This window comes from Panicum virgatum, chromosome 6N (assembly GCF_016808335.1).
Source record: "Panicum virgatum strain AP13 chromosome 6N, P.virgatum_v5, whole genome shotgun sequence".
Lineage (NCBI taxonomy): Eukaryota > Viridiplantae > Streptophyta > Magnoliopsida > Poales > Poaceae > Panicum > Panicum virgatum.
Genome location: NC_053150.1, coordinates 50,690,061 through 50,713,963, shown reverse-complemented (window position 1 = coordinate 50,713,963; position 23,903 = coordinate 50,690,061). Strand labels below are relative to the sequence as shown.

Sequence of the window (23,903 nt, the reverse complement as noted above, 5' to 3'; positions counted from 1 at the left end):
ATAAACTAGACAGACGAAATGAGCAGAATAGAGAAAATTTTCATCCTTTCAACTCTAGAGAGGTTTAACAGATCATAAGCATATGATAAAAAGGGAAATAAATTTTTATTTTATTTTTATTTTATTTTAACTATAAGAAAGCAGTAAAGGATAATTGACTTGGAGGAGGAAACCTCCCCCAAGCTAGCTCTTGGTTTAGGGTCTAATGAGAAGGACCTTTCTCCATACCTGGTTAAGTTGAGGTCGACTCGTCCATACCTAGAGAAGTAGTGGTGGACAACGACGTCTTCTTCTTGCGCCACACTTTTTTGGTCTTCTTAGGTGTTGTAGGCGGTGCGGGAGAGAGATCTTGGGATGGTTGTCTGTAGGTCTCCCATTTTGACTCCGTTGGTGATTCGCGAATTTCTCCTTCCTCCCAGTCTGGTGCTGGAGGAGACTCACGGATCTCCCCTTCCTCCCATTCTGGATCGGTTGGAGGCTCATGAATTTCCCAATCTTCCCAAGCTGGTTCTGTTGGAGGCTCATGGACCTCCCAATTTTCCTAGCCGGGTTCAACATATAGCCCATCTCTCTTGTCATCCTCATGAATCAGGAACAGTTCTTGTTTCTTGTTTTGGAACCTTAATTTCACGTTCTTTCCCATGATGTAGAGGCTAATTCTTCCGTTTCCGACATCAATGATGGCTTTGGCGTCTCTCAAAAATGGCCGTCCAAGAATCAGAGATATACCCAGATCACCTTCCATATCAAGGACCACAAAATCCGTGATGATGAAAGTATTCTTCACTTCCACCAGAAGATTGTGAACAATACCCTCCAGGTATCGTATGGTAGAGTCAGTCAGTTGAACGCACATCATGGTAGTTGGTCTTTTACTGCCCCAAACGTTAACACACCATTTATTCTCTCTTTTCCTCTCCCTCACGAGCCCTCCCTCTCCCCTAAGCCCTAGACTCCAAAATCTTCCGTTTTAATTTGGTTCCAAGGCTAAAGGAGCTTCTGTCTGCGTGGAGAATCATCTTTCCCACTTGCTCCACCTTGGGGTGGCTTCATTTTCAAGTTTTCCTGCAAGAAAAGCTTGCTCAAGGTACTAAAAGCTAGGCTGGCCCGATCGATCGTTCTATGGTGTTTTAGGTGTTTTTCTTTTGGTCAATCTTCTCCATACGAGTCACTCGACTAGGGTCTAGAAGGGTTTCAGTTTTGGTGGGTTAGTTTTTCCTCGGTAAGAATTTCAGTTTTGGGGTTTAAAGCTGTAAGAAACCTGGAAACTCCGGGTCTTAACCTGGATACTCCGGGAAATCCGGAGATTCCGGACAGAAATCTGGATATTCCGGGTTTTGTCAGGACTATTGGGTGTAAGGTTGGGTAAATTCGTAGTGTTTATACTTGAGTATTATTAAGTTGATGTTGCATATCATATTTGCATACTCATGTCATATGCATACATGTAGAAACTGCAACCGGCGAAGTGGTGTGTGAGGCGATTGTGGAGCCACAAGCACAGGCGGAGCATGTTCAGGAGGCGAGCTAGGAGAACTTGGCCCAAGGCCCAGCTGATCCTAATATTGACCAACAGCCCGAAGGCAAGCCCCGGTGCATAACCCCTAATTTAAATTATGCAATGTATCTAATTAAGTAATTGTGCATTAAGTTCATTTGAGTTGAATGAAAACCTAGATGCACAATCCCTAGGTTTCATAAGTTTTATACTAGTATGTGTAGGTTGATAGCCTTGCCATGCTAAATAGGACTCGGTAGAAGTCGAGTAATCTCCTGTTACTCACGAGATTTAGGATGTCTCTATAATTTGAGTATATGGAATATTGGACTATGAAGGAAAGAAAGGGAAGTGGAGGCCGGGCGGGGAATGTTAACCCCGTCTGTGTTGATTAAGGACCGTTCGTTGTTGGCCCTGCTGATCGAGTTTGAACAGTACTAACCACATGCCGGGAGTAGGAGGTAGTCGAAACCGGTAAGCCTAGTACTGCCTCACTTCGAAAGTACAAAACTTCTACCTATCCCTTAGGGCAATCGAGTGGCCGCAGAGAATTGGGATGTATATGTTTACTTTTGGTGGTCTCTCGTAGGGCTCGGCTGACTATATGCAGGTGGGGCGGTTCTGTAGTTCGAGGCGGGGAGGGGAATGGTTGGTTCGTATAGTCCGACGGGGCAATTACGGGCCGTGTTGGTTAGGTCCAAGTTGCAAGGTTAAATCGGATCGATTCACCGTCAGTCGCTCTCAGACAGGAGCACCTCGATCACCGTGTCACATCGTAGTAAGAAAATGGAAGGAAAAGGGATGGTTAATATTGTTGTATCTCATCAATTGTTTTTCCACACTAGTTGTTGTAGATATGCAAACCATAGAGAAATAGTTACTCACTATTAATTTGGCTAAAATATTGAAAATAAGGATTTACTCTTAGATGCTTTTTGGCAAATAAAACCACCAGCCAAAAGCCTTGCATGTCTAGTTAAGGGCTAAATATACCCATAGTCGGGTAAGTCTTGCTGAGTATTAGTTGCTCAGGGTATTTTTGAAACATGATTCCAGGACCTGTATACGTAGACTTCTGTCCATGCTGTGTCAAGTTTGTTCATCAGGACGCGGATGGGTGGAACGTCGAGGACCCAGATGTCTAGCCTTGTTGATCTTTGAATTGCACATTCGTGAGCTGAATGTGCAATTCTTTGTCGCACTTATGTATCATAGTTGGCAGCTTTTATGTTTATCAAAATTTTGTATAAATGGCAGACAGACTTGTATAATATCTATGTATTCGAGCATGTTTTGTAAAAACTAATGTACTATACTATGTATTGTAAGAGTGGTTTCAAGTATTGTCATATTGTGCCATATGTGCCCACCTTCGCATTGGACTACCAGTGTTGTTTCGATCGGCTGTGGGTTGCGAAAGAACTGTCAAATTAAACCATTAAGCTAATGTGTCTGATGTGTTCAAATGATGGCCTTTACACTTAATTTAGAGTTTTAATTTGGCGATTCTGTCACAGCTGGTATCAGAGCCGAAACACTCTGGAGGTGGTGCGAGTATGACTAATTTTAAAGTTTTCAAAATTAAAAATGAATTTTTAACTTAGGAGGAAGATTGTTTCAGTTGTACGAAGGAATTATCGATAGTAGCCCTATATAGTACCTGGTTATGTTATAATAGGTGGCCCTATAAATATATCTCCTGACCTCCAGCATGTTATCTTCTGTTGAAAAACTTATCTTCTTGCTAACTATATTGGTCATGATGTTCTTATGAGTGCGAACATGAGGGGTTTGGATATATGAATTGTCATTTTCTGAAGGTACGCTAATAAACGATTGCGTGAGTTAGGACGAGTACAAAACGACTAGCTATATATTAGGGAGAGTGCGTATGTGCACCACTACAAGACCGCGTATATTGCCCTATATTGGATTGGCAGATTTTGTTGGAAGGGACGTAGGACGATCATGCATTATGTCATGCATCATTGTGAAACTGCATTCTAGAACGTGACTTAGGTTTGTTAACCAATGAGGAAGCGAGGGTTGTAAAATTTCATCCTGTGACGCATGTACACCCGGAGATTCCGGTTAAAAATCTGGAGTTTTCGGAAAGACCCGGACATTCCGGTTGAAACCCCGGAGTCTCCGGATTTGGAAGCCCAGACATTCCGGGATTGGGGCCAATTTAATTCAGTACTCTACATTCTGCATGGTTCCATGAGTTGAATATTAGTTGTTATCATGATTATTTTTTGTAAACGGGATACTACGACTAATTCAATCATGGTCAATTGCAGAATGGCAGACAACGGTTCAGAGGACCAGCCGCCGCCGCCTCCCGACTTGGTTCAGGCAATTGCAGCCATGCTGACTGGGCGTGATGAGCAGACGGCACTCCTCCGCCAACTCGTGCAGCAAGGCGCTGGGCAGCAGCAAGGAAATAACAATCACCACCAGCCGCCTGTTCATGGGTACCAGGAGTTCTTGGGTACTCAGCCACCGCTTTTCCATTAGGCAGATGAACCACTGGAGCCTGATAGCTGGCTCAAGACTATTGAGTCCAAGTTCACTTTGTACCCGTACCATGACAATGACAAGGCGTCATTTGTAGCCTAGCAACTTAGAGGTCCTGCACGCACGTGGTGGGATAATCATGTGGCTATGTTTCCTGTTGGCACTCGTTTTTCTTGGGAGGAGTTCAAAGCGGCTTTTAGGGCACATCATATCCCTGCAGGGGTTATTCCAAGGAAGCTTACTGAGTTTCTGGCCCTGAAACAGGGCAATAACAATGTGATGCAGTATGCCCAAGCCTTTAATACCCTATCATAGTATGCAGGGTATCACGTGGATACAGATGAGAAGAAGCAGGCTTGTTTCAGGCAAGGGCTTAATAGTAAGCTCCAGGATCGCTTGGCCATGTTCCAGTTTAACACTTTTAGTGAGCTAATCAATGGGGCTATCACTCAAGAGGACGCCCACCTAGCTCACAAGGCGGAAAAGAAAAGAAAGGCACCAGTAGTTGGGTCCTCTAGCAATGCCCCATAGATGTTTCGTCTTGTGCAGTCTTGGCCACAGCGAGCCCCCTATCAGCATCAACCTGTGTATAGGCCACTACAGCAGCAGTGAGGATATAGGCCACCTCAGTACACACAGCCACAGGGAGCAGCCAGACCTCCTGTTCCTCCACAAAATGTGCAGAAAGTACCACAACAGGGGGTGCACCCAAATTTATTTCCGCGCTACAACTGTGGGCAAATTGGTCATTTTGCACGTGACTGCCAGATGCCACCGAAGCAAGGCCAAAATTCCAACCAGCAGAATCAGAAGCCGAAAGTGGCTCATTTCAAGCCAAGACAGGTCCGCTACACCACACTTGAAAGTATTCCAGAGGTAGCTCAAGTAATGGCGGGTACGTTTTCAATAAATGATCACCCGGTTACGGTGTTATTTGATTCGGGTGCATCTCACGCCTTCGTTAGTAAGGAGTGTGCAATTAGACTTGGGTTGGAGGTGGAAAACATGCCAAGGCCGTATAGTATTCATCACCGGGGGACAATTAGTTACTAATCAAATTGTCAGGCAAGTGCCCCTCCAGTTACAAGGGAAGCATTTTACCACTCATCTTATAATGTTATCGACTTAGAAAGTAGATATTATACTTGGCATGAATTGGATGAAAATACATAGAGTTCTCTTGGACACTCTCTTACATTTGGTGCACATCAAATCTCCCATTCATTGTTCTATGACCTTGACTCTAATAGACCATGTATCACTGACACATACAGTGAATCACACCGAGGGTAAAAATTTGGTCAATATACCCGTGGTGTGTGAATATCCGGATATTTTTCCGGATGATTTACCAGGCATGCCACCGGACCGTAATGTGGAGTTTTCCATTGAATTGCAACCGGGAACGGCACCAATTTCTCGAAGACCTTATCGGATGCCACCCAATGAACTAGCAGAGTTAAAGAAGCAATTGCAGGAATTGCTTGATAACGGGTATATCCGTCCTAGCACTTCACCTTGGGGTTGTCCGGCACTCTTTGTTAAAAAGAAAGATCAAACCCTCAGTATGTGTGTGGACTATAGGCTTACAATCAAAAATAAGTACCCACTTCCCCGGATTGATATCCTATTTGATCAGTTAGTTGGGGCTAAGGTATTTTCAAAAATTGATCTGCGCTCGGGTTATCATCAAAGAAAAATCCAAGCCGAAGATATTCCCAAGACGGTTTTTTCCACCAGATATGGACATTATGAGTATATGGACATTTTATGTATCTTATGAACTCGGTGTTTATGCCGGAGTTGGATAAGTTCGTCGTAGGTTTCATTGACGACATTCTTGTATATTCCAAAAACGAAGAAGATCATGCCAAGCATCTCCGCATTGTTCTCCAACGACTTAGAGAGCACAAGTTGTACGCCAAATTCAATAAGTGTGAATTTTGGCTCAAGAAGGTTCAATTTCTTCGGCATGTCATATCTGAGGATGGCATTTCTGTTGATCCTGGTAAAGTCCAGGATGTCTTGAATTGGAAAGCCCCCACATCTGTTCCAGAAATTCGGAGTTTTCTTGGGCTAGCAGGATATTACTGGCGTTTTGTTTCGGAATTCTCAAAAATTACTAAGCCCATGACTGAATTGCTCAAGAAAGGAGTGAAGTTTATATGGGATAACAACTGTGAACAGGCTTTTCAAACTTTGCGAAAGCTTTTGACATCTACCCCTGTGTTGGCCCAACCTTATATTACTTGACCCTTTTAGGTATATTGTGATGCATCAGATACAGGTTTAGGTTGTGTCCTCATGCAAGACCGTCGAGTGATTGCATATGCCTCCAGAGCACTAAGACAACATGAGGAGAATTATGCCACTCGTGATTTGGAACTAGCAGCAGTGGTGCATGCCTTGAAGATCTGGTGTCATTATCTTTTGGGCAATCCTGTTCACATATACACGGACCACAAGAGTCTTGAGTTGAATCTACGCCAGAGGTAGTGGATGGAATTAACTAAGGATTATGACCTGGAAGTTTATTATCATCCAGTTAAAGCTAATGTGGTTGCAGACGCTTTGAGTAGAAAGGCGAATTGCAACTGCATCTCAGCCACGGTGAAGCATCAAACTCTATGCCAAGAAATGGAAAAGTTGAATTTGGAAATTGTAGCTAAGGGTACTCTTGCCAATATTACCCTCACACCTACACTTTGGGATCAAATTATCGCTGCTCAAAAGGATGATGTTGGTATGGGTAAAATTAGGCAAAGTCTTGGCGAAAATGATCCTAAGGTTGTATGTTTTCATCAAGATAGTGAGGGAGTACTTTGGTTCAAAGATCGGTTAGTGGTGCCTAAAAATTTGGAACTTCGGAAACAAATTCTTGATGAGGCTCATCTCTCTCGGTATTCTATCCACCCGGGTAGCAATAAAATGTATCAAGATCTGAAACAACAGTTTTGGTGGACGAGGATGGAAGTGAAATGTTCAGTTCACTAATTGTGCTAAACAAAGACTGATGGTGGACTATGAATTGTACAGGTCATTTATAAGAATAATGTTCATCATAATGATGTACAAAGACTGGAGTGTGCGTAATAACTGATGTACGTATTAATTTCTTCATCTCGTGCTACTCGTGTGTGCATGCGTGCGTGTTTTTCCTTCTAACTCGCAAACATGTACAACTAGGCCTTTGCCTCCTATGTTTGTGTCCAAACAGTTGGCATGCTTCATTCTACATTGAAACGCATACTTGTATTGTATGATCGCTGGTTGTTTTCTTCATCTCTGTACCATAATCAACAACCGTAGTGCGTTTTACCATGCCATCTCAGAAAAGGAAAATGCAGTAGCCATCGTATTGTCACCATTTTTTTCAGACCAAGAGCAACTCCTCTCTATGGATTGATTTAGAATACAATCTTTCACCTTGGGAATGAAAGAGCAAAACAAGGCCTGAACTAACTCCCATGTGATTTTGCTCGCCGCAAAAATATAATGCCCATTGTCTTCTGCTAGTAAAATGTTGCAGCTTCCCTACTACTTCCCCTGTCATCATGAACAAAAAACATGCCCATTGCAGGATGACACAGCGATCGGGCTCAGGCCGGCGGCAGAGTCCAATCGAATTGACCAAGCAGAGGATCTCGGATGCTCCACCCAAAGATGTTCACATTCGAATTGACAAGCAGAGGATCTCATGAGACGAGGCAGGCCTCTGCAGGAGCAGAATAACCAAACCCACTCGTTTTCCCCTGCCTGGCCATTTCACCTGACTTTTACCTTTTACCGGTGTATTCAATCACCACAACCACATCGCGGCAGAACCGCTGTTGAGCTTGTTCCGTTGTTGTTTAAGCAGCAGATAAGGTAGTGATTGCTGCTGTGAGTGACTTGCTTCCCTGAAACCTTTTTGTTTTCATCTGAAGTCGTTCTGTCGCTGATGAAACTGCAACCAATTCCTATCGATTATTATAGAGACGCGGATTATGTGTATTTCTTAAAATTCTATATGCTGGCTGGAAATCCAACGCATATATACCACAGCCTTGAAAACGCGTTCTTAGAAATGTCGACATAGCTAACCGGCTTTTTAGCCGAGTTTTCCTCTTCTTGCTAGTGGTACGTTGTTGCCTTCTGGATTATTCTACCGCTAGCTGTCAGGTTAGTTCTTAATTGAGTTCCTCGCAAACTTCGACACCGACAGTCACATGCATGCTTGATGCTTCACTGCGTCGAGGTGTCCTCACATGTGCTTCCACATGTCCTCACATGCTTCACTCGCGAACTTCCATCGAGGTGTCCTCACATGTGCTTCCACATGTCCTCACATGCTTCACTCGCGAACTTCCATCGAGGTGTCCTCACATGTGCTTCCACATGTCCTCACATGCTTCACTCGCAAACTTCCATCGAGGTGTCCTCACATGTGCCCTGCTCTCTCTCATTTATTACTAGACCCTTGTTTAAATGCATAAACTTTTGACTGTAAAACACTATAGTATTTTTTTATTTGGTAAACTGTAAAACACTATAGTATTTTTTTATTTGGTAATTATTGTCCGGCCATGGGTTATCTAGGCTCAAAAGATTCATCTCGTAAATTATAAATAAACTGTGTAATTAGTTATTTTATTTAGCTATATTTAATATTTCATATATGCGTTCAAAGATTACAATGTGATGAATAATCTTATAAAGTTTTGGAATTTTGAAGCCATCTAAACAAGGGCTATGTCGGTACTCTACTCCCTAGGTCAACTGGACAAGTTGCAAGGTGGTGGATTCTTCAGGCAATGAACCTCAACTGACACGATTCCCTCAGGTCCCAATGTGATGATGACATTATGACAAGATATGGATTTCATATTTATATCGTACCACATCTGATCAATCTAATTTAAATCATTTGACATAATAAATAATTACTCCGATCCAAACCTAAAAATAATATTTTTCCAAGAATTACTGGATTGCTTTTGTACTGCAGCCAAAGCGTGAAAGAGTTCTTGTATTAGACTCCTTGAATTGGTCAAAGAGTAGATACAAAGAATTTACAAACATCGTAGGATTGTGAGTGCACTTATTATCTTTCATATGTACATCATGCTTAATTCTCCATAAGTATACATATATAAACTAATTTCCTATTTCTTTCTTATTACAATAGGGCTTACCAGTTCTACGTTGCCAAAGGAGGGGCTCATCCCACCGACAGAACTTCTTGTGCCACAAGCAGCCTTTAAATTTCGTGTAATGTGGGTACTATATATGTGAGCATATGAGGGTGAAGAGAGATTTACACATGCGTAAGTATTTATATTTATCAAATGTATTCCATGTCTTAATCGCAAACTATTTTGATAGATTAAAATTGGCGGGAATCCAAATTTTAAAAAATAGTGAGAAACAGAATCGTATGGTGAATTTTTTGGCAGGCTAGGAACTCATTTCTTGAGGCGGGCCACCCCCGCACCCGCTCCTGGACATGCATTTTAAGGGGTGGGTCAACCCACCCATCAGTGGAAATGGGTTAACATTTTTAGGGGTGGGCGTGTTATCCACCTTAAAAATAACATTTAAAAATGCAAGAACTAGGAGCGGGAATCGCACCCGCCACTAAAAATATATTTTTACCCGCTCCTAAAACCGTTTTCCTAGTTGTGGGTGGCTCCATTTCACACTCCATTTTAACATTGGGAGAAGTCTAAATTACACCCTCCAACTATCACAGAAGTCTGATTTTCAACCTTCAACTATAAAACCGTATAACGTAGACCATCAAATTGTTTAAACCGGGCTAATTTGGCCCTTGGGGTGATTTCCAAGTTAGTTTTGTATTTTTTAAAAAAAATACAAAATTCTAATTAGATTTAAAAAATGAAAACTAATTCATTTTGAATCAAAAAATATGAAACTAGTACCAAATTTTTTCTATAAATGTAACCTATTTGTTATTGCTCTATTGGAATCTTAGTTATTTAACAACAATAGACATAATTACAAGCAACTAAATATTGTGAAAATAAAAAATTAGATCTGAATAACTGAAAAGTATCGGACCAATACATAGGTTACATTTTCAGAAAAAAATTTATACCCATTTTGTACTTTTTTATTTAAAATGAATTACTTATAAATTTTTTAGTTAAAATTTGAATAGTTTTAATTCTCACAAAATAGAAAACCACTTTCAAAACCACATAAAGGGCCAAATTTGCCCGGTTTCAACAGGTGGATGGTCTTTGTTATCCAATTTTGTAGTTAAAGGTTGAAAATCAGACTTTTGTGATAGTTTAAGGGTGTAAAGTGGACTTCTCCCTTTAAGTTTCAAAGAGAATAAGATAAAGGTTGCATTAAGAATCACAAGTTCAACTTTTTAAAAGGTAACTTGGCTAACTTGGAATTCCTCATAATTCCATATCAGAAGAAAAGCATCACCCATGGAATAATTTGTGGAGCTCACATGTTACCGACATCAATACTGCTATTTTGTTTGATCACACATTTAATTTCTAGATTTCTCGAGGCCAGGAGGTGGCTTCTTCGCGCGTTGACTCACATGCTTTAAAAAAAGTCACAGTAAACCTGCAATACGCTAGCGCTCTGCAAATAAAAAAAGTCCTCTGCAGCCTTGTTAGAGCCATAGAGGAATCACATGACATGCCATTATGACTGCCAGCTAAATTTGCTTCTCTATTGCAAGTCGCATGTAATGCGGACATCGTCGTATTCCGTATAAACAATATTGTCCTGCAGATCGCATGATTTATCAAAACGGAAATTGAAAGGGAAGCTGCTAAGTCTAACAAAATACAAGCTATGAGCTAGCCTTTCAAGCCATGAAGCGACCACATGGTTGGCCCAACAGCTCCCATGTGAACATGTATAGCAAAACGTTGTGGCCTTCATGATGAGGATTTGAATAATAAAGTTTAATTTTAGGACTTCATCAAGTAGGTCAAGTCTTCATGAAAAATGTCAGCTGCTTCATTTTGCAGCTAATGGGCTCCTCTTTTTAAAACCATGGTTACCTTCTGGATGAGCACTAAGCATTAGCAGCGTCAGCTCCATCCACACAGCTAGCAGACTCGAGAGGAGGGCCATGGAGGCGACGGCGCTGAGCGTGGGCAAGTCCGTGCTGAGCGCAGCACTTGGCTATGCCAAATCGGCCCTTGCCGAGGAGGTGGCCTTGACGTGTCCTTTTACATGCACCCGGAGCTTGATTGAATGCTCGAGCAGAAGATGCTCAGAGTGAACACGAGCACTGCCGAATGATCATGAATTTGTGATGGAATGAACAAGGCAATCGAGGCAGGACCAAACCTGCTCCATTTTGCCTTATATGAGTCGTAAATCGCGAGACGAATGTAATGAGCCTGCTAGAAGTGAGAATTGTGGAATGAAAAGATTGATTCTCATTGATGAGTTGTGTACAATATATACCCATCGAACAGACATCATGACCTCTTGGAGACACCCCTTCGGGGTGACCCCTTGGAGGCACTCTTTCGAGGTGGTTGGATTCCCTTGTTGTTTACATATAAGGACTTCATAATTGATCACCAATGTAACTGCTTGTTTCATAACAGAGCCTACTTAATTCATTATTTGCAACAATGGCATATATAGTACCAGTTGAAACATATTACTCGAGTAGCATATATAGTACAAGTACCTAGGCGATGAACTTGCATTCTTCGCTGAGGCCTCACGTGACTACTCCCCCGCTCTGTTCGCATCTCCGACAAGCTTTTATAAGAAACTGACAATTTGCTCGGCCTTGCAGCCGAGCTCCTGTTTTTAACCCATGGTTGGGCTCTGGACCGGCACCAAGCAATAGCACAATAGCAGCTCCTTCCACCCACACAGCACATCGGAGAGGAGAGCCATGGAGGCGACAGCGCTGAGCGTGGGCAAGTCCGTGCTGGATGGAGCGCTCGGCTATGCCAAATCCGCTGTCGCGGAGGAGGTGGCCTTGCAGCTCGGCATCCAGCGCGATCATGCTTTCATCAGGGAGGAGCTCGAGATGATGCAGGCTTTCCTAAGGGCCGCGCATGGCGAGCGAGACGACCACGAGGTGCTCATGACCTGGGTGAAGCAAGTCCGTGACGTGGCCTACGACGCCGAGGACTGCCTCCAAGATTTTTCCGTACATCTCCACAAGCCATCTTGGTGGCGCCTTCGCACGTTGCGGGAGCGGCGCCGCATCGCCAAGCAGATGAAGGAGCTGAGAGCCAGAGTTGAGGACGTGAGCCAGAGGAACCTTCGCTACCAGCTCATCAAGAGTGCCGGCTCCAAGCCTGAAACTGCCGCTGAGCTGTCCGGCATTACAGCTGCAGCGATATTCGGCATCGATGAAGCGCGGCGTGCTGCGAAGCATGACAAACCAAAAGCAGATCTTGTTGACCTGATCAACCAGGAGGGTGAGGATCTTAGAGTCATCTCTGTGTGGGGAACCAGTGGTGACCTTGGGCAGGCATCCATCATCAGGGAAGCCTACGAGAACCCAGATATCAAGAACAAATTTCCATGCCAGGCATGGGTAAGGGTCTTGCATCCGTTCAATCCGAATGACTTCATCCAGAGCTTAGTGAAGCAGTTTAGATCAGCTGTGGGGGTGTCAACTCTGCTGGAGGCCGAGAAGGCAGGGCAAGAGTTGGCCGAGGAGTTCACTGGATACGTAAACGAGAAGAGTTACCTGATTGTGCTTAGTGACCTGTCCACCTTTGAAGACTGGAATGGGATTAGAGCATGTCTCCCGAACCACAAGAAAGGGAGCCGAATCATAGTTTGCAGTTCACAAGTTGAAGTTGCAAGCCTATGTGCAGGGCAAGAAAGCCAAGCAATGGAGCTCAAGCAATTGTCCACTGATCAGACCATTTATGCTTTCCATGAGGTACAATTCTTCCTTCGATCAGAAATCGTCTAATTAAGTAACTAGTGCTAACTCTTTTTATTCTTTCATTATTACGATCTCAGCTTGTTGGATCTACTATTTTTTTTATGCCACATCTTTATAGGCACACCAAACAATGTATTGATTCACATTTCTAAGGACTACTCACTGTAGAGGATATTTTACCATAATTTAAAGTGAATGTGTGAACCGTACATTTACGTAGATCTAGATGTCTACTATTATATATTACATTTTAGGAAGTAATAGGATATATATATATATATATATATATATATATATATATATATATAATTTGGAAAACAGAAAAATTAGGCAAAATCTCTTGCAATTAGCCATAGCGTGATGGATCCCTAACCTAAAACGTGATCCCCAAACGGATTTTTTTAACGTGATAGATCCCATAGCAAACAATAGGTGCATAACGTGAGCTATATGTGCATATATACCTTTCTCTTGGCCGGAAACAAATTAAATGTAAAGGCCGATCTGGCAGTTTGGGTGCGTGTGCCCTTAGCATCACCAGTCTACCCTGCAGTGCCTCAAAGTCACATATTGGCTTTGGGAATGTTCCGCAGCAGCATTATCTTTTCCTTCTATAAATCCATTTTATTTTTCTTTTATGGATAAATTTGTGTGTTTTTCTACCTGAACTTATTACTATATATAGTCCGATTTTGGTCCCTCATCTAACTAGACATCTTACACATGCCAACTAACGAAACCGTACGAATTACCACCCAGCCGAAACAACCCTGGTTTCGGACCACGTCAGCCATCCAGCACGGCACTACTTGCCTTCAAAGGCCATCTCCCCGGCCCTCTCTCTCTCTCTCTCTCCACAAGCACACACCCGTTCCTCGTCGCCCCAGCCTCAGCGATTGATGGACGCAGGCCGGGCCCTGGCGAAGAGGTGCTGGCAGTGGTCGCGCACGCGAGGCTGGAGACCACGCTGCGAGAGCGCGCTTGGGACCCCGATGCACGCATCGCAGACTTCTTCGATACCGCGGCGGGGCCGGAACTGGGAGCGTGATGGTGGTGATGCCAGCCTCCAATATAATTATATTCTTGTTCTTATCTAAGTATTCGAGCCTTTTTAATACTCAAGCATCAACATTTGTCTGCAATGAATTATAGTTTTACGATAAAGACAGTTTATTTTCTAGAGAAAATATTATTTAATATCGAGATTACAATATTGTCATTGATTGTATGCTTATGTTTAGGGTCCTCAGTGTCCACAAAAGTTATCGATGCCAACATCTAGCTCAAATGCAGCCTCAACAAGTACAAATGAGATACTAGGAAATCAACCCGATGGAGGCGATCAGAGCAAGGTGGACACAAAAAGCCTTACTCGCCGTAAAACTATGGCAAGTGCTTTTGAGGAATCTCAACTTATTGGGCGAGAGAAAGAAAAGTCTGAGCTGGTCACACTTATTTGCAACCAATCTACTCAAGACATTTTAGTGATCTCAGTGTGGGGAATGGGTGGTCTTGGGAAAACTAGCCTAGTCAAAGATGTTTATGAAAGCCAGAAGTTGATTGCTATGTTTGAGAAGTGTGCTTGTATCACGGTGATGCGCCCTTTTATTCTCAAGGAGTTTCTTAGGAGCTTAATTGTACAGCTAAGTGTGCAGTCTTCCTCTGAAAAAAGGGAGCAATGGATTTTGGGCACGGAACAAGAAACACTGTAGCAATGATGGGAGTCGAAGCATTAATTAAAGAGTTAGCTAGGCTCCTTAAGGGGAAGAAGTGCTTGATTGTTCTTGATGATGTGTCATATAGGGCAGAATGGGACCACATAATACAGAGCTTCCCTAAATTGGATACGTCATTCTGCATTTTAGTGACCACAAGGGAAGAGAGTATAGCAAAACATTGTTCAAAGAAAGAAGAAAACATATACAAGCTCAAAGTTCTTAAATACAAGGATGCACAAGACCTCTTTGCAAGAAAGGTACTGTTACACTATAATCCTATAATTTGTGTGGAACTTTCATTATAGCATATATATATATAAGGACAACATAACTTGCAGGTCTATGCTTGGATAGCCGTAAAGCTAATATAGTTGTATCATAGACATTTTAATAAATAAGTAAAGACTACACACATACCATTCATAAGTATTTTCTAATCAAACAACTTAAATTCTACTGATTTCAGGTATTTAAAGAGGCCAAAGATTTGGGTAAACATCCTGAATTAATCGAAGAGGCCAAAATGATCTTGAAGAAGTGCAATGGACTTCCCCTTGCAATAGTCACCATTGGTGGCTTCTTGGCAAACCAACCAAAAGTAGCAGTTGAGTGGAGGAAATTGAATGAGCATATTAGTGCTGAATTGGAAATGAACCCGGAGCTTGAGGCCATAAAAACAATTCTTGGTAAAAGTTATGATGGTCTACCATATCATCTCAAATCTTGTTTCCTGTATATGTCCATCTTTCCTGAAGATCACAAGGTTAGTCGAAGACGTTTGATACGACGGTGGAGTGCAGAAGGTTACTCTAGGGAGATTCGAGATAAGTCCCCAGAAGAAGTAGCTGACCAGTACTTCATGGAACTAATAGAGAGGAGCATGATCCTACCATCTCAACTATCAGTTAATAGTCGAAAAGGAATCGACTCTTGCCAGGTCCATGATCTCATGCGTGAGATTAGCATATCAAAGTCAATTGAAGAAAATCTTGTTTTTAGAATGGAGGAAGGTTGCAGCTCAAACACCCAAGGCATAGTTCGCCACCTTGTCATAAGCACCAACTGGGAGGGAGATAAGAGTGAGTTTGAGAGCTCAGTTGATCTTTCCCGCATACGCTCGTTAACGGTGTTTGGGAAATGGAGGCCATTTTTCATTTCTGAGAAGATGAGGTTCTTGCGGGTGCTGGACTTGGAAGGCACGTCAAGTCTATTTGATCATCACCTTGAGAATATAGGGAGGCTCCGTCACCTTAGATACCTTTCTCTAAGAGGATGTCAACGTATTTTTCACTTGCCAGATTCGATAGGTAATCTTACTCAACTGCAGACATTAGATCTTGCATTTACACGGATATGGAAACTTCCAAAGACCATCACCAAACTTAGGAAGCTACAGTATCTTCGTGTTGCGGGCATTGGACAACATGAGATGGACCTACTCGAAGATTTGAGTGAAGATCTACCAAAAGTATTCAAGAACAAGTCATGCATTCTTACTGTATCTTTGCTGGTATGTTGTGTGGCTTGTTGTGGACCTCAAACTCTTAAAGGTAAAGACGGTTTGGATTTGGATCTGGACATGAAGAAGCGTGACATCTGCATGTGTTTTTGCTGCACGGTGTTCCCTTTATTGATGAGTGGAGAGGTTCCAACCCACATGCCAAGAGGGATCGGGAAACTAAAATCCCTGCGCACATTGGGTCTTGTGAATATTGCTGTCAACAGGACAATCTTACGGGACTTAAAAATGCTTGCCCATTTGCGCAAGTTAGCTGTGACCGGCATCAGCAAGGTAAATGGTCAGGAGTTCTGTTCTGTTGTTGCGAATCTCAGCTGCCTGGAATCTTTGCTAGTGCAGTCACTTGGGATGCCAGGTTTGCATGGCTGTTTGGATGGCTTGACCTCCCCTCCAAACAACCTCCAGAGCCTCAAGCTGTACGGCAATCTGGTCGAATTGCCAGGATGGGTCGGGGGGCTGCACAATCTTGTGAAGTTGACACTAAGGAGCTCTAGGATACTGGAGCACGAAACCGCACTCCAAGTCCTTGGGAAGCTACCGAACCTGGTCAGCTTACTTCTGTGGGCGAAGTCGTTTCAAGGTGAAGACCTCCGGCTCATTTTCCATCCAGAAGCATTCCCAAGTCTGATGGTGCTGGAACTGAATGACATAGACGGTCTCAAATCAGTGGAGTTTGAAGACAGGGCGATGCTTCAGCTTGAGCGGTTGGATTTTTGTGGTAGTGTTGAAGAAACCAACACAGGGCTGTTTTCTGGATTACCATTTCTCCCAAGCCTCAAGGAATTTATGATGGACAACAAGACTTACAAGGACGACTTCATGGTAGACCTGCAGGCCCAGCTTGCTAGGAATCCAAGTGGACCCACTTTGAAGAGGTGGTGAGGTGTTGCGGAGTCAGTCATCATTGATCGTGCCAGGTCATTTGCTTTTGCTGCATCCTTGTTACCCTTCTGTGGTGAACATTTGATGTGTGTGCTAATCTCCATCCCTACTGCCCCTGTATTTTCCAAGAATGCATATAGTTAAGATATGTTAGTAACTCAGTATCCTGCCTATGGCGTCTCTGTGTAATCAGTTTTACTTGATGCTTCGTTGTGTATTGTACTTCCATCGAGGCGTCCTCAGTCCTCACATGCGCCTTGCTCTCTCATCTATGCACGCATTTGACTTGACGTCGGTATTCTACTCCCTAAGTCTACTGGCGAAATTGCAAGGTGTCAGGTGCCCGTACGATTGATTATTCGTCAGGAAACGCAATGAACCTGAACTGAGACGATTCGCTCAGGTCCCAATGCCATCAACACGCAGGCATTTCGCACTCCATTTTAACTTTGAAGGAGGACAAGATCGAGGTTGCATTAAGGAGCACAGGTTCAACTTTTATATGGCAGCTTCTTCGCTAATCCTTGCCAGACTGCAGACGTCAAATTTATTGAGAATTCCATAGTTCCAGATCTGAAGAAAAACACCTCAACGAGGAATCACATGGCATGCCATTATGACTGCCACCTAAATAAGCTTTTCTATTGCAATTTGCATGTAATTCTCTAATAATATCGCAATATATAAATACGGATCACTGATTGGTTGCCAAACTTGTAACCAACATAAACATGCGTGCATGATTTATCAAAACGAAATTAAAAGGGAAGCTGCTATTGCTAAGTCTAACAAAATGTAAGCTATGAGCTAGCCTTGGAGCCATCAGAGGGAGCAATTAAAATGGCCGGCTCGGATGACTCCTTGATTGTGGAGCTATCACATGGGGTACTTGGATTTGTGAGCTCACGTGCTTTGCACAAGTTGGCCAGGCCACCAATAACCATCAACCCCCACGCTACAAGCTAGAAAGTTTCCGTTAAGAAACTTGCAGTTTGTCTCTATCTTATTGTGTTGGGGCTGCTCGTTCGGCCCGCCAAAAAATGATGGGGTATCGACTCCAGGAAGAACGTGCAGGAGGAGCTTGTCAAGAATCCCAAAAAAAAAAAAACTGTTTTGAAGGGAGGCTGTGCCGAGCTACGGTAGACAGTATTCCTTTTCTGCTTCCCTGTTTCCCTCCCTTTTGTATACTGACGATTTGCTGTAATCTAAACTTCCATTCGTAGTGCCCTGTTTCGTTCTAGTCCATTTAAGTTATTCTGCTGTCTGTGCGACCATTGCAAGTTCTTGTGATATGACACACTGCCATTCTGCAGTGCCATATCGATGTACAAATACAATATGTTTACTTCAATCAATTGTTCTAATACCGAAAAGACTCTTACTGTATGGATTTTTCTGTGTGAGAGATTAGTTTTCCGAAGTCCCAAACTGAGGTTCTTTGAACGAGTTTAAAGACCACAGTGGACCTTAAGCAGAGGACGGTGTGCGGTCGTGCGTTGGAGACGGGCAGGGAGCGCAAGCAGAGGTGGGGGTTGCACGGGCGCGGACTGGACGGAGCGGAGCAGCGGCTGGCTGTTGGGATCGTGGCTGTGCTGTGCTCCTCTGCTCCGGATTGCTCTGCTTCTTGCGCTCCTGTTCCATTCTGGTTCAAGGCGCCTGACGGAAATCCGACAATAACCCCGCGCGCGTGCCGTGAACATCAACACCGTCGCGCAACCCTGTTCTGTCCAACTGCATCGCCTCTCGGCCCCACCATGCCCTGAAATTGCAAAGCAGAGCTCCAATGGCGCCCTCTGCCTCTTCTCTTGCGTCTCTCTTCTTTTCTGAAACTGCGAGAAGGCACAGGCCAGACACTAGGCTTGGTTTTTTTCTGGGGAAAAGAAAAATAATGCACACAGCACACTTGGCTCGTGGTCCGTGGAGCCTTGCAGGTCCGGTCTGGAACTTGATGAAGCTTTTAATCCCTCAAGAAGCCAAAGCTGCGATCTGGATCTTGTTTAGCTAATTTCCACCTTTGTTTTTACCGAGTGGCACGTGGTGGGCACCGTGATCGGACGTTTCATCTCACGTGCAGTTCCTCGTTGCATGTGAGGTCCCGTTGAAGACGGGTGACACGATGATGCTATTAGCACTGAAAAAGCCCAATTGGTCACCCCGAACTTTTTTTTAGTTGCCCAAATAACAAGGATTAGAAAACTCTAAAAAAAATATATAAGGGTTAGGCGGTTTCGTCGTCCTTACGGGAGCTGTTGGGCCATCTGTAATCATTTGTTTTTCTCTTAATGAAATACGTGCTCAGGTATGTTCGCGAAAAAAGAATCTGTAATCACCCGTCCGTTAGGAGGAAAGAAGAACCCAGACGGACGCTTGATGCTATTGAAATTACATTTGTTTTTAGGGACTTGGATACCAGCTCAGTGGTCAAGTCTTCAAAAGTACTCCCTCCATTTTAAAAAGTCATTCCGAAAATTTTGGAGTATATATATTATCGCTTCAGTTTTTAACTAATGATTGGCATCTCGTTCAGAACCTAGCGTTGGCAGTACCTGCTCCATCGAGTTGAATACCGTTATCAGCACTTGCAGTCAGCCTTGCAAGGTTCTTCAATTTAATTCACACAGTTGACGAGTCACCGCCACCGTGTGTACAGTGCATTTTGCCTCTAGTCCAGCCATAGAAAGTGTACCATAATTGTAGTCTACTGGCCAAAATACTAGTATTTTTTTGGACTTGGTCACATCTGTAAGGAACATGACGTGAGGTCATTGTTTGTGATTTTGGTGATTGTGTGACAACATAATCAATGGGACTAACAAGTTTATGAGATCACATTTATAGGATTTTTAGGTCCCATAGATAAAATCAATTGTGACCAATTTGCCGTAGAGATGTGTCCAATTCACCGTCGAAACACTCAAACCATAGTGAAAAAAATATTTTGAGGTGTCCAAATGATCGCCGCGACGAGTTGGACAAGTGGATGAAGAAACAGTTGGTCTAACCGATAGTCATCAGATAAATCGACGCACATGCATCGGTACATTGGACAGAGCGCATGAAGACCAAGTCAAGAAATCTCAGTAGCACCGGTTGAACCGACGGTCAAGAAATAGGCGTCGATGCATTCACCGTACCGTTGTCCAGAGAGTATATCAAGCGGCCAGAAACCAGGTCTTCAGCACCAGTTAAACCGGTGGTGCATCGGAGCAAGGCGTCGGTGCAATGACGTCAGCGCTGCAGGAAAGTCAAGTCAGATCTCTTCAGCACCAGTTAAACCGATGATGCTGAGTCAGCAGCAGACAGCGCGTCAGAAGCGCAACAGCGAGCTTCAGTTTGTGAGAAACCGGTTAAACAGACGCCCCCCCACATCAGTTGAACCGATGGTACTCGCAGAAATGCCTCAACGGCTACAAACGGCTACTTCAAGTTTGTGGGCTACATATATGTCTTTTCCCCGGCCATTTTGGAGTTGCTGGAGTTCCAAAACATCATACCCACACCCAAGAACATCCCCAAACCATCCAAGTGCATATTGATCAAATTCTTAGATTTAGCACAAGCTTTGTGAGTGTTAGTGCTAGAATTAGCTATTGAGAGAGTGAGAGAGAAAGGTGTTGAGCCTTGTGAGCTGGTTCTTGAGTGAACCAAATTATATCTCAGTGTGCCGGCCATCCTTGGAGCCTTGGTGGCTCGCCGGCTAGTCTTCAACCCACCGATTTGATGTGGAGCGGCGTCGGCGAACATTGTGCGGGGGACGTGGGGACCCCACCCTTCTTGGTGAAGCTCTTTAGTGGAAATCGGAATCAAGGTGACCGTGGTGACTCAGTGTCCCTGGAAGAGACTTGATTGCCGAGAAGCAATACTCTTTGTGAGTGCTTTAACAACATGGAAGTAGGTGCGCCTTTGTGGCTAAACGAACCACGAGATAAATTCTCGTGTCAAAGAGTTTGCTTACTCTAATCCCTCCTTTAAGCTTGCTCATTTACTTATTGCAGTTTTTGTATGCCTTTACTTTCATAGAATAGTATCTTGATAGGATTGTCTATATGTTGCTAAACTCTTTTTGGGATGGGAGTTTCACACTAGAAGAACCATAGTTGCACATATAGATAGTTGCAATAGTTTAATTGTATGTGCAAACTAGTTAGAGCCTTAGGTTAAGTTTTTAAGTTGCCTAATTCACCCCTCTGTTGACAGCCAAATTTGGCAAGTTAGAGGCCGACCGGTCTGCCTAGTTTTAGTCCGAGTAGGAGTTATTTTTATTTGTGGAAACTTTGTATAATCCGACTTGGAGAAGGGGTACGACTTCTCCGGCCTATAAATATAAAGGCTAAGGCCGATTGAGGTATTCCCAATCGAATCAATACAAAATACATCTACTTTTTGTTCCTCTCAAACCCTAGCTTTTCCAAACCCTAATTTTGTTCTTTTTGCGTCTCGACGGCGTTCGAAGGCGTTCTGAGTAGCCTACCGACCTCAGAGCAACCCTAGCTGCGCGAGCTCTGACGAGGTCCCTCCCAAGCTCGCGTTTCTAGGTCATCGCAGTTCTCTGCTCCACACCGTCAGACTGGTCTGTGGAACCGGTCAGACCGGTTCGCAAGGGTTCTGCTGGTTCAGATCGTTTTGACGATCTCCTGCGTGTTCTAGCGCATTCGGGTGTGTTGGCGCGATTCTGTGTCAACACCCTCCCCTCTTAGACTAGAGTATCCGATCACTTTCAACATCATTCGGCCAAGTCAAGTCTTCGATACAAAAGTGGCTACTTGCTTGTCCTGATATTGAGATCCTCTTCTTTAACTTTTTTTAAGGTCGGCTTCTGCACATGTACCCCACGCAGCATTAGCCGTTCCACTTCCACCACCATTGCAAATTTGCAAAACCACCACAACAGGAGAGGGTGAGTAATGGAGGCGGCGGTGGCGAGCGTCGGCAAGGCGGTCCTCAACGGCCTGCTAAGCGGGGCCAAGGCCGCCATCGCCGAGGAGTCTGCGTTGACGCAGGTTGCAAAGCGTGATATGGTTTTCCTTGCAGACGAGCTGGAAGAGATGCAGTCTACCCTGAGGGATGCGGAAGAGGAGGAGAACTATCGCAAGGTACCTAGGAGCAGGGTGAGGCAACTCCGCAGCCTTGCTCACGATGTGGAGGATTGCCTCCAAGAATACAGTGTTCATTGGGAGAAACCATCTGGGTGGCGCCTCACACGCACCATGCTAGAGCGGCACCGTATTACGGCGGAGATGAAGGGGCTCAGAGCCAGGGTGGAGGACATGAACCAGAGAAACTTGCAGTACCAACTCATCCACAGCGCCGGCTTCAAGCCTACCACCACCACTGAGCAGTCTAATATTGCAGCGGCACCAATATTCGGCATCTACGAAGCAAGGGATACTGTGAAAGTGGATCTCAATCAACTCATCGACAAGGAGGACAAGAAGCTTCGAGTGATTGCAATATGGGGAACGAGTGGCTTTCTTGGGCAGATGTCCATCATCAGGGCAGCATACGAGAACCCATATATCCAAAGGAAATTCTCGTGCCGGGCATGGGTTAGGGTGACGCAGCCTTTCAATCCAAAAGGATTTCTACAGAGTTTGGTGAAACAGTTCCAGTCAGCCACAGGGATTGATGCTTTGTTGGATGGAGACAAGACATGGCAAGAGTTGGTCCATGAGTTCAATGGGTATGTTAATGAGAAGAGCTACCTGGTTGTGCTTAATGGGCTATCCACCATTGAAGAGTGGGATGAGATTAAAAAATCCTTCCCAAACAATATGAAAGGGAGCCGGATCATAGTGTGCACATCAGAAGTTGAAATTGCTAGCTTGTGTGCAGGGCAAGATAGTGTTGTGTCAGAGCTCAAGCAGCTATCTGCTGGTCATACTATTTATGCTTTCTACCAAAAGGTAATGTTCATTTCTTCAGAAATCATATATAACAAGTGACATAAAATATTGCTTCATGTACTACGTCTTTATGCCACGTTTTAGTAGACAGTTGCAATAAACGTATCATTTTTTGGGAACAATGTTGATGAATATCTATCTTGCTTATGTAGGAACCTTTGAACATATAGGACATGTAGTAAGAGCATTGAAAAGAAATGGGTGCTCTTAGTCTAAGAAGGGGAGGGGGTGAATTAGGCAACATAAAACCTAAACCTATGGCTCCAACTAAATTGCACAAAACTTAAATAGAACAAGTTATCTAGATGTGCAACTAAGCTTTAACTAGTGTGAAATTCTCATCCCAAAAGAATTTTGTAACCTATAGCCGATCCTAGCAAGATACTACACTAAGAATATAAAGACACACAAATTGCAAATATAAAATACGGAAACATAAAGGGGGGATGAGAGAAAGAGAACTCTTGACACAAGAATGTGTTCCGTGGTATTGGTAGGTAATAAGCTACCCCAAGTCCACGTTGTTGAAGCACGCAATCAAGAGTATCACTTCTCAGCCACCAAATCTCTTCAGGGAAACCTTGACTTGCCACAAAAGCTAGGCCACCAGGGCTCACACCAAGTTCCCGATCACCTTGATCCTGCTTTCCACTAAGGAGCTTCTCCATGAAGGATGGGGGTCTTCAGGTCCCAAGCACAAAGCCATCAACGCCACTCCACACCAAGCCAGAGGGTCGATGACTTGCCGGCGAGCCTTCAAACCTTCAAGGGGCCGGCGCACCAAGTACAAGTATGGTTCATCAAGAACCAATCCATAAGGTAGCACACATTTGTCTCACACTCTCTCAAGAATTAATCCTAGCACTAACACACATAGTTTGTGCTAATGCCTCTAGACAGTGGCGGATCCAGCGTCGGAGCAGGGGGCTGGACCCCTCCCTACCCCTATGCATCCCATGAAGCC

The 23,903-nt window shown here is 43.8% G+C and overlaps 1 protein-coding gene and 1 pseudogene across 1 annotated transcript; both read left to right on the top strand.

Moving 5' to 3' along the window:
• Positions 1-11,722: 11,722 nt before the first annotated feature.
• On the top strand, positions 11,723-17,253 carry LOC120680163 (annotated as a pseudogene).
• Positions 17,254-21,940: 4,687 nt separating this feature from the next.
• LOC120678295 (disease resistance protein RPP13-like) lies at positions 21,941-23,109 on the top strand. Its single transcript, XM_039959423.1, has 2 exons — positions 21,941-22,939; positions 23,092-23,109. The coding sequence occupies exons 1-2, from the start codon at positions 21,941-21,943 to the stop codon at positions 23,107-23,109; spliced, it is 1,017 nt and encodes a 338-aa protein (XP_039815357.1).
• Positions 23,110-23,903: the final 794 nt, after the last annotated feature.